The sequence below is a fragment of the Cebus imitator genome, unplaced genomic scaffold, assembly GCF_001604975.1.
Source record: "Cebus imitator isolate Cc_AM_T3 unplaced genomic scaffold, Cebus_imitator-1.0 Scaffold211, whole genome shotgun sequence".
In the NCBI taxonomy this organism is placed as follows: domain Eukaryota; kingdom Metazoa; phylum Chordata; class Mammalia; order Primates; family Cebidae; genus Cebus; species Cebus imitator.
The window spans coordinates 312410-324427 of NW_016107526.1; the positions used below are offsets into that span (position 1 = coordinate 312410).

Here is a 12018-nt window from a genome sequence, read left to right on the forward strand (position 1 = left end):
TTTTTTTAATGCAAGCCTACCTGAATGATAATTTTTGTCTTTTTAGTAGAGATGGGGTTTCACTATGTTGACCAGGCTGATCTCAAACTCCTGACCTCATGATCTGCCTGCCTCGGCCTCTCAAAGTACTGGGATTACAGGCGTAAGCCACCACGCCTGGCCTGAGGTTTTTCTTCTAAGAATAAAATAAGTTTTGCTTATAGGTACAATAATTCTCAAGTTTTTTTTTTTTTTTTTTTTTTTTTTTTTTTTTTTTTTTTTTTTTTTTGTGAATTTTCAAGTTTTTTCAAGATAATACTTGGTTATGCTTGATTTTTAAAATTGAGCTATTAAAGCACATTGTATTCAGCAGTATTTCCAATACAATTTTATTTTGACCTGTTTAAATTATCTCAGTTCTTTGCTTTTTCTTGACAAAGGAGCTGAAGGATATTGGAGAAAAATGGAGCTACCATTAATGTGGCAGGAGGTGATTAGGGAGGGGCTTGTGTTACTGAACAGTTAACCACTGCCTAATTGTTCTTTCAGCTAGCATTCGGGAAACACTGATGTGTAGAAGTATCATTATTTAAATGCTCAATATGTGATGTTTCTTTCTACTTTTAGGTGAGAGATCTTAAACTTTGTGGTCACAGGATCTTGTTATACTGCTAAAATTGAAGACCTTAAAGAATTACATTTGTTGATATTTACTGTATTGTAAATTAAAACTGAGAAACTTAGGCTGGGCGTGGTGGCTCATGCCTGTAATCCAAGCACTTTGGAGGCCAAGGCAGGCGGTTCACCTGAGGTTGGCAGTTCAAGAACAGCCTGACCAACATGGTGAAACCCCGTCTTTTTTAAAAAAAGAACAATAAATAAATAAATAAATAAATAAGGAAGAAAAAAACTGAGAACCTTAAAAATATTCGTGTAAAAAATAAAATTATACATGTCAACATAGCAGTTTTGGAAATGAGCAATAGTATCTATTTCCCAAACAATAAAAATTTAGTGAGAAAGATGGCATTGGCTTGTGTTTTTAGGGTCCAGCTATTTAAAGGAAGAGATCTAGGTTTTTATATCTGCTCTTCATTTACCCTGTTGTGGTACATGATAAATGTTACATGAAGAAAACCTTGTTTCACACTGACAGGTAATTGGGAAAAGGAGGACCTTATAGGTCTCAGAAAGGGTCCTAGCTCTACCAGGTGTCCGTGGGCTACACTTTGAGAACCACTGTCTTTAAGCAGTCATTCAGTGAAATTGTATTCATTTCTGTCAAATGTATAATTAACAATGTACTTTTTCACCATGAATGCATTCCTCATCAATTGCCTTGATTTCATTTGTCTATTTCTAATGATTAATTTTTTTCTCCAGATTGCAACTCAGATTGCAGTGCTGATTGCAAAAGTTGCTAGATTGGATTGTCCCAGACAGTGGCCTGAACTAATTCCCACCCTTATAGAGTCTGTTAAAGTCCAGGATGATCTTCGACAGCACAGAGCATTACTTACTTTCTATCACGTTACCAAGACACTGGCATCCAAACGACTTGCTGCTGATAGAAAACTATTTTATGATGTAAGTGATTTCACATAAATTTGATTGTGAAAATTGTGCTACTTGTAAAAAATGATTATAGTTTTAATTCTATTGATGTTTTATTGAAAGACTGAATTATTTCTCATTTTAAGCTGGGCAGTGATATGAATAAGAAGATCACTTAGTTGTCAATGAGGAGGATTGGTTAGTTGGACACAGTCTGAAGGCAGGGAGATCAGTTTGAGGCAGTGGAAGTAGTTCAGATGGGATGATACATCTCTTAAACGAAGCTGTGGTAATGGGTGCAATTAGACGGGCATAGAGTTGGCATTTAGAGGTAGAATTGACACGTGGGTAATTGAAGGATGTAGGGCAGATGTAGGAAGGAGTTTGACATAAGTAGGGAGTGGTAGCCATTTATTAGGCTTTTTTGCACCATTTGTTTTTGGTTTTGGGATGGGTGGGGGTGTGTGTGTGTATGTGTGTGTGTGTGTGTGTGTTGAGATAGGGTTTTATTCTGTCACCCAGGCTGTAGTACAGTGGCATGATCATAGCTCACTACAACCTTGACCTCCTCAGCTCAAACAATCCTCCTACCTCAGCCTTATGACTACAGGTACATGCCACCATGCCCAGCTAGTTTTTAAAATTTTTTGTAGAGCTGAGGTCTCGCTGTGTTGGCCATGCTTTAAAGTATTTTTAACAGTGTTCTTGGTTACCTTTTGTAATTGTAGAGAAATTAAAGGAATATAATTTTAAGTCTTATATGGCCACATGATAGGGCTCAGACTATTTCAGGTGTGTTCTGAATCATGCTGCTCTCCAAAAAGAATAGGGTGACATAGTGTTTTATAGAAAGATTTTTCTTTTGTCTGTCTTTTTCTCCTCTAAATGTACTTTAAATATTGTTCATACTTTTCCCTAAATTAGCAGGCTTTTCTTTGGGAGCTTCCAGAGTTCCTTTTGCTTCTAAACTTAGCATGTCGTTTTAAGCAGCCTTTCCCTGGCCTCCTTCTGACTTTTGCTCTGGTCTCTACTTCACTGTCCATGATTAGAGATGCTTCATTCTTAAGAAGGTGGTAGCCTAGTCCTATGATGTGAAAAGGAATCAGTGAAGAGTATGCAGCATGTAGAAGGGAGGGGATCTAGTGGAAGAAGCCAAGTGAAGAGAGATTACTAGAAGAAAATACTTCTCCTAGTCTTTTTATGTAGCCTTTATTTCTTCACAAAGAACTGCCCAACTTTTTGTTCTTGAGGACTTGGACTCACAGTGTAGAGCCTCTTTTTTGAGAATGGACTAGGGAAGGGGGTGGGAAGAATAGTGTATAATCTTGAGCTGTCTTTCATGTCAACATTAGTTCTCAATGTGTTATATACACAGACTGAGAGGTTTCAGAACTACAGTTTTGGAATCTTCACTTTAAGGATATGGCTTGGCAATTAGCATTTTTAACAAGCTCCCCATATGATTTTTATATATACCAAAGTTTACATCAGACCACATTGTATCCTTTTCATTTTTAACTCAGTGGGTTTAAATAGCCAGTCTTATGTTCATTCGAGGATGTTGTGTGTAAGAGAAACTGTTTTTGATGTTCAAGGTTGCTTTTCAAATCCTTTTCACTTTTGCTTGATTTCTAGCCAGCACTAAACGAAATGGGCAGTTTATTCACTCCAGTCTTTCTGTCAAATTGTTTTTGCTGAACTCTTATCCTCACCTCAAACCCTTTACTTCTAGGACTTACTTTTTTGTTGGGAGAGTCCCAAAATCAATTATCTAGAAGATTCTTGGTTATAGTTACCTGCTATTAAAGGCTACCAGTCTATAAAAGTTTGAATTCATATTTCAACCCTCTTAAAGTTTACTCCGTGAATATGTTGCCTTACAGGTACAGTTTATATTTAGCCGAGGCAGTCTCTACAGATTGTAGAGATAATCAGGGCCTTAAGCTGGATAACCTGTGTGAGTTTGTTTCTTGTTTTTTTGTTTGTTTCTTTGTTTTGTGGTGTGAGTCTCGTTCTTCTCCATATAGAATGAAGTATAGGCTTAATTAGCATCTTGTACTTACTTTCAATATAGTAGTTCTCACACTGTGCTGAATTGTAGTTGTTTTCTTATTTTTCTCAGATTCACTACGGTGTAGCTCTTATTGCTGTCATCCTACTGCATAGTCTAAAAAAGTACACATAATGATCGATGCTCTATAACTGTTAAGTGAATGAATAATAGGAGACTTATTCTTAGGTACCTGCTGGATATCAGAGTGATATAGTGCAAAACTTTACAAAGCAGGATTTTTGAGAGATTAGTCAAAGCTAAAGATACCTGGAAAAAATTCAAATTAGCACCTTTTATTTTGAAGTGAAGCAGCTGAACCTGGAAATATGGACTATAGTAGGGACTGGGAAGGGTAGCCTGTCTCATGTGGTTGAGGTACAAGATATGTACTTAACTGAAGGTAGCACATATGGGAAGACATTAAAGAGCAGTTTTGCTAGTTAATACAGCTGTGCCTGTTTTGGTAATCCAAATTATAGAAAATCTTCCTTTTAATAATAAAGAAAGATGCCAGGATGGTCCTCAAGTACCAAATTAGTTTCCTATATAAAAAAATGTAAGGGTCGGTCTCATGCCTGTAATCCCAGCACTTTGAGAAGCTGAGGTGGGCAGATCACCTGAGGTTGAGAGTTCGAGACCAGCCTGGGCAACATGATGAAACCCCGTCTCTACTAAAAATACAAAAAAATTAGCTGGGCATGGTGGTGCACGCCTGTAATCCCAGCTACCTGGGAGGCTGAGGCAGGAGAATCACTTGAACCTGGGAGGCAGAGGGTGCAGTGAGCCAAGATTATGCCACTGCACTCCAGCCTGGGTGACAGAGTAAGGCTCTACTTAAAAAAAAAAAAAAAAGTAAGCTTTTGGTTAAGCTGGTTGCTATAGCAAAGTAGTGCAGAGTACACTTAAAATTGCTACCTGCTGCTCAGTGTATCCCAACAATTTTTATACCCTTTCCTTCTCTATGTTAAAATAAATTAAGCTCTTTTTCAGGGGTGACAAATTACAGAATCAACAATTGAGAGCAAATTGTTTTGCAGTAACAAAATTGAGCTTGATGTGACACGAAAAGGAACTCATTTATTTATTTTTTTGAGAGAGAGGTGTTATCTTGGCTCACTACAACCTTTGCCTCCTAGCTTCAAACAGTTCTGGTTTCTTAGCCTCCTGAGTAGCTGGCATTGCAGATGTGCACCACCATGCCCAGCTAATTTTTGTATTTTTAGTAAAGATAGGGTTTCCTCATGTTGCCCAGGTTGGTCTTGAACTCCTGGCCTCAAATGATCCACCTGCCTCGACCTCCTAAAGTACTGACGTGAGCCACTGTGCCCTACCAGGGATTCTTTTTCTTTTTTTTTTTTTTTTGAGATGGAGTCTCGATCTGTTGCCCAGGCTTGAGTGCTGGAGTGCAGTGGCACAATCTTGGCTCACTGCAACCTCCACCTCCCAGGTTCAGTCCCCATAGTAACTGGGATTACAGGCATGCACCACCATGCCTGGCGGTATTTTTGTAAAAATACAACATTTTTGTATTTTTAGTGGATGTGGGGTTTTGCCATGTTGGCCAGGCTGTTCTCGAACTCCTGACCTCAGGTGATCTGCCCTCCTCGGCCTCTCAGAGTGCTGGGATTACAGATGTGAGTCACTGTGCCTGTCCAGGAATTCCTTTTCTGTAAAACAGTATGCCTTTATATAAACCTAAATATGATAAGATGTACATTAACCACAGTTAAAATCCAAAGTCTCTAAAGGGCAGGAATTTTTTTTTTTTTTTTTTTTTTTGTTTTGAGATGGAGTCTTCCTCTATTGCCCAAGCTTGAGTGCAGTGTTACAATCTCAGCCCACTGCAATCTCCACCTCTTGGGTTCAAGTGATTCTCCTGCCTCAGCCTCCTGAGTAGCTGGGACTACAGGCACGCACCACCACACCTGGCTAGTTTTTGTATTTTTAGTAGAGACTGAGTTTCACCATATTGGCCAGGCTGGTTTTGAACTCCTGGCCTCATGATCCACCCTCCTCGGTCACCCAAAGTTCTGGGATTACAGGGGTGAACCACTGTGCCTGGCAAAATAAGGAAACTTAAGGTACAAGTAGCAATTCTAATGAAATTACAAGTGTGTTAAACTAAATAATGTCTCTAAATCACAGTGTGTAACCCACAAATATATGCTGTGGAGTGCAGTGGCACAGAGACAGCTGTCTGCAACCTCGACCTCCTAGGCTCAAGCAATCCTCCCACCTCAGCCTCCCAAGTAGCTGGGACCACAGGTGCATGCGATTGTACCTGGCCTGGATATTAGGGATGAACCTTAAATTTTTACTTCTGTCTAATGGTCACTTAACAGTTATTGAATGCCTGCTATGTACAAGAGATATGTACAATATTGTGGGAGACAGAAGATAGAATTGGTAGCCTCTTGATAGTTCATGTGGAAGAGCACAACCCCCCAAAAGTCATTTAGTAAGGTATTAAAATCTGCTATGGAAGAAAACAAAACTGCATTGCATTGTTATTATGGTCATGGCTCGAACTTAGCTGAATTTTAGAAGCTGAAAGATGTATAATGAACAATGTTCTCATTAGAATGGACATGGTGGCTCATGGCTGTAATCCCATCATTTGGGAAAACTGAGGTGGGAGGATCCTTGGTTCCAGGAGTTTGAGACCAGTCTAGGCAACATAGTGAGATCCTATCTCTACAAAAAAATTAAAAAATTAGACAGGCATAGTGGTATATGTCTGTCATCCTGGTTACTTGGGAGGCTGAGGTGGAAGTATCACTTAAGCCCTAGGAATTTGAGGCTGTAGTGGGCTATGTGTGTGCCACTGCACTCCACAGCATGATTGTGCTAGCCTGGAAGACAGAGTTAGACATGTTTCTAAAAAATAATAATAGTGTTTAAAAAATAACAATAATGTTTAAAAAATAAAAATAGTGTTCCTGCTAGACAACACATGCATTATTTGGATGATAAGGGTAAAAGAATGCTGTGTGGCAAGGTGAAGTTAAGTTACAATACCTCAGAAAGCCATCGTGATGAATTACTGTATTTTCTAAACAAACGAGAACTGCCTGGCTGCTTTGTGATGGGTTGGTTATGTGAGTTAGATCACTCACCCTCATAGCAGAGACTTGCAGACTTACTCCTTGTAAATTTAAGACTTCACAAACGAGAACTGCCTGACTGCTTTGAGATGGGTTGGTTAGTGTGAGGTAGATCACTCACCCTCATAGCAGAGACTTGCAGACTTACTCCTTGTAAATTTAAGGCTTCACAAACGAGAACTGCCTGGCTGCTTTGAGATGGGTTGGTTAGTGTGAGGTAGATCACTCACCCTCATAGCAGAGACTTGCAGACTTACTCCTTGTAAATTTAAGACTTCATGATGTGGTCCTTAGGGGAAATTTCCAAATAATTAAAATTGTGAATGCTAAATTTGAGAATGCCAAGGCACCAGTTACATGATGTTGCTCTAGCCTATAAGATATTTACAGTGCAGTAAAATTTATTTGTAAGCAAGTCATCAAATAGGATTAATAGATCTTATTTTGACTTTTGTTTTGTTGATTTTAATTGTTACATTAAATGCCATATTGAGTCTGTTTCTTATCTCTTGCTCTGTGTAATTTTATAGCGGCTTTTCTTCCCCCCAGGATTGAGTCTCACTCTGTCACCTAGGCTAAAGTGCAGTGGCACAATCTGAGCTCAATGCAATTTCTGCCTCCCAGGTTTAAGCGATTCTCCTGCCTTAACCTCCTGAGTAGCTGGGATTATAGGTGCATGCCATTATGCCCAGCTAATTTTTATACTTTTAGTAGAGACGGGGTTTTGCCATGTTGACCAGGGTGGTCTCAAACTCCTGACCTCAAGTGATCCTCCCGCCTTGGCCTCCCAGAATGCTGAGATTACAGGCGTGAGCCACTGTGTCTGGCCTATATTGGCTTTTAAAATACATTATTTAAAGAGTGACTCTTATAAAGGGTCATTTGTGCTCTGAACCTGTGTGGGGATTTGAGCCTGTACATATGTGTGTCTAGGCTTATATTAATATCAAGGAAAAAACTTTTTGGCAGGAAGTCACTTTAGTGGAGGAGAGACTCAAGGTGACAGACTTGGTTCAAAAGAAAAGAGCTGTCTACGGGACAGAAGAGATTTTGAATATAGCATGGTGTATATCCTTCCTGTATTGATTCATAAAGCCTCTTATGTGGGTCCTAGTTAAGGGCCTGGAATAAGAATGAAAATTCCAAAACTATCCCCCAAGCATCTAAAAGTTGCTTTTGAAACAGTGCTGATTTATACCTTACCATCCATCTGTTTATCTGACAACTATTTGGATTCTTACTCTATGCAATCACTTTATAGGATGCCTGAGATACAGCTGTGGAAAAGGTAGGGTCCCACCTAGGGAGGAGAGTAGTTTTACCGTCTTTTGTTCCTCCTCCTCATTGAGTTGATATTTTGGATACACAGGAGAACAGTGTGTAGGCATAAAGTGGCTGATTGCTAGGATAAGAGACTTAGGGAACTGGAAGATGGGCCACAGTGTCCCTCCTGGGCGTGAGCTATATCACTGGCAGGTTTGAAAACAAAATGAAAATTATATTTTACTTTTAAAAGCATGTAAGTAACAAATGCTATAGGTCTTTAGGAGTGTCCTTCATTGACAATGAATAAATAAATATTTGAGAGACATCAGCAGTTTGGCTGGAAATTGTTTTTGAGTTAGAACTTGTACCTACGAAAGCTTCTGGCTTGATACATTTTGGCAATTTAATATATATTTATGTCGTAGTTAAGTGAAAGCAATTTATACTTAAGCCTTATTAATGCAGAAAAAACCAATTATTACTAAAATAACCTTTTTAGTTAAGAATATAGGTGTTTTTAAAATTGAAAATAAATTTTAAAAACATATGGAACGGATAAAATGTTAACTGCCATATAACTATTATCTAGGCCTAATAGTCAACATGTAGCTCTTTTTGCTTTCTAACTTTTTTTGAGCTATTTTAAAGAAATTTAAATATTTCATTTTTTTTTACTGAATTCTTCATTTATCTGTAAAAAGAGATTTATTTTTTTTATTTTTTTTTTTTTTGGAGACGGAGTTTCACTCTTGTTACCCAGGCTGGAGTGCAATGGCGCGATCTCGGCTCACCGCAACCTCCGCCTCCTGGGTTCAGGCAATTCTCCTGCCTCAGCCTCCCGAGTAGCTGGGATTACAGGCACGCGCCACCATGCCCAGCTGATTTTTTTTTTGTATTTTTAGTAGAGACGGGGTTTCACCGTGTTGACCAGGATGGTCTCGATCTCTTGACCTCGTGATCCACCTGCCTCGGCCTCCCAAAGTGCCGGGATTACAGGCGTGAGCCACCGCGCCCGGCCAAAAAAAGAGATTTATTTTTAAAATATTTAACTTTTACCATCCTAAGTAAGTAAAAAGTGATTTAATATTTTTACTCAGTTTTCTAGATTGTTCTCACATAAATTTTACAAGTGGCTTGGGCCAGAAAAATGAATAAGGTGCATTTGACATGTCTTTTAAAAATCTTTTAATTTTGAATTGTATTGATTTCCTCCCTCCTCCCCTTTAAAAATGCCATTGACTTGTTAAAAAAAACTAAATCAGCTGTCTTGTAGGATGTCCCACCTTATGCGTTTATTGATTATATACCTTGTTGATTAGGTTCAGGCTAAGCTCATGGGTAATGTTTTTTTGCCCCAGGATTAGAGATGAATTATTTAATACATGAACTTTGATTTAAAACTTTTTTGGTGCTAACATTTCTTAAGGGAACATTATGAAGACAACAATTCTGAGGCTAAAAAAGTTTAAGAATATTTGAAATGCTGAGATGCTTATGTGTAATGGTTACCTTTTGGTACTTCAAGGAATCAAGTCTTTGGGCTTCTCAGTTACAGTCATTAGGTAGTCAGTAGGTGGCACTGTTTCTTCTGGTTTAGAAATAGAAAATTTTAAGTATTTGGGGGTTTTCATGAACTAGTACCTAACATGTTTCATTAAATAGTTTATTTGCATATTGTCTTACTGAATATTCCTTTTCCCCTCCACAGTTTTTTAGAATCAAATATAGAAAAAACTTTGGTTTTCCTACCTGCTTGATTACATACTCTTTTCTAGCTGAGCCTTCTGTAAGCATGTATCAGTTGGTGTTTTCTGGAGCAGACAGGAGGTTATACAGTGCTTGTGAATATATTAGTTGTCAGTGGTTTCTTCTTTATTCCTATTGTTTCTTCTTTCTTTGTCTCAGCTTTACTGAACCGTAAAGGGCTGAAAAGTGTTAAAAACTTTTCAAACACTTGTAAAGGATGATACAACAGACTTTAGTCGGTGGGTAGACTATAGTGGGGTTTTGCAGTAGAGGAGAGAAATTGTGTTCAACTCTGAATACAAAGAAAAGTGAGAATTTATTGCCAAGAAGCAGGGGTGGAAAGGTAGGAGGTTGGGAGGGGTGTGGGGGTTGGGAGGATGGAAATTGCTAAAAAGAAGCCTCAGGGATGAGAGGGGGTTCCTCGCCAAACTGACCTAATAGGATTCTTGCTGAAAGCAACCTGATTGGATATTGATGGTATCAGATGTCAAGGATGGGGGATTCTGGCTAAACCAACATAGCAAGATTTCTTCCAACATTGGGTGACGCAAAGAACAGACATTTTGGAAGTTCAAAACTAGAAGCCTCGTTAGGACAAAGATTCAGAAAAGCCTAAGTAAAGTTTGGTCAAGGAGAGGCTGTTTGTCGAATGATAGTCCTATTGCTTCTTCATTCCAGCCATTTGTGTAGATAACTTTGGTAGGCTAGCTAGAGAGTCTTGAATTTGAACTTTACGAGATATCTAATATCCTTAAGTATTAAGTTTTAAAGCAAAACTTCCATATTGTTTCTTTTTTGATTTTTTTTCTCAAATGTTACATGCCTTCATTTAGTAGTACCTGCTGTGTGCCTTGCATGTTACATGCTTTTCATATCCGTAGTCCTTAAAGTACAGGTTGAGTACTTCTTATTTGCAATGCTTGGGAACAGAAATGTTTCAGATTTTGTAATATTTACATTATACTTACGTTGAACATTTCAAATGTGAAAATTGAAACACTCCAGTGAGCTTTCCCTTGAGCATTGTGCCGGCACTGAAAGTTTTGGATTTTGAAGGAAATACTTCAGATTTTCAGATGTGGATATTTTAGCCTGTAGGTCTCTCATATTAAGTATTACTTTCTAGGGCCAGAGAGAGGGAAGAATTAATTAGTAGATCAAGATCTAACTTTGCCATTAATGTCTATAAATCTCATTTATTTTATTGTTGTAAGAAGTAGGGATGAAAATTTAACATTGAAAGTTGCTTAAGGTGAAATGGAGTAGAATCTTTGATTACCTGAATTACTGAACTTTCTCACACGTTTTTAAAGTCAAATGATAAATAGAAAAAGAGATGATTTTATGAAACAGAATAGAATTGTGTTTTAATGACTTTGATTCCACCATGACTAAATGCTTCCTTTTATTTACTCTTGTGACAGTAAGAATCTTTGGTGTTCTAAGGTGTTCTTTGGTATTTTTTATTCTTTGTTTTGTAGGTGAGTGGGGAGGATTTTATGTTTAATATATATGCTGTGATTTGCACTGTTTGTATGCAGGTGGTAGAATTCTGCAAAGAGATATTCTTCTGGTAACAGAAGTAATGCCTGAAAAAATTAAAACAGTTTTGGCTGGGCACGGTGGCTCATGCCTGTAATCCCAGCACTTTGGGAGGCCGAGGTGGGCAGATCACAAGGTCAGGAATTCCAGACCAGCCTGACCAAAATGATGAAACCCTGTCTCTACTAAAAATACAAAAACTGTCTGGGCGTGGTAATGTACATGTGTAATCCCAGCTACTCGAGGCTGAGGCAGGAGAATTACTTGAACCCAGAAGGTGGAGGTTGCAATGAGCCGAGATCATGCCATTGCACTCCAGCCTGGGTGACAGACTGAGACTCTGTCTTATAAATAAGCAAATAAATAAATAGTTCTGCCCCTTTGCTACCATTATTATAAAATACTATTTTTATTTTTTACAGATAGGGTATCATTCTGTCTCCCAGGCTACGGTTCAGTGATGCAATCATAGCTCACTGCAACCTCAGACTCCTGGGCTCAAGCAATCCTCTTGTCTCAGCCTCTCGAGTAGCTGGCATTACAGGCATGAGCCACTGTGTGTGGCCAATATAAAATACTTTCAAAATAAATCTGACATGATTTCAAAATACCATGCTGGTTATGTAGCGTGGCAAATTCTCCCTTAATGTTTTCCTTCTTGGGCCTGTGCCATGTTTTATTTGGCCGACTCTTTTTTTTCTTTTTCAAGCTTAATCTTAACTTTTAATTGAGGAACTAGGGAATAGTTACTATCACCATCTTTTTTTTTTTTTT

General features: G+C 38.4%; 1 protein-coding gene across 2 annotated transcripts in view; it reads left to right on the forward strand.

Moving 5' to 3' along the window:
- The window catches only part of IPO11 (importin 11), a 210053-nt gene that overhangs the window by 36165 nt on the left and 161870 nt on the right, over positions 1–12018 (forward strand). For both annotated transcript variants that reach the window (XM_017548572.2, XM_017548574.2), the window contains exon 5: positions 1363–1566. In XM_017548572.2, coding sequence (XP_017404061.1) covers positions 1363–1566 — 204 coding nt within the window. The remainder of the gene's footprint in view (positions 1–1362; positions 1567–12018) is intronic.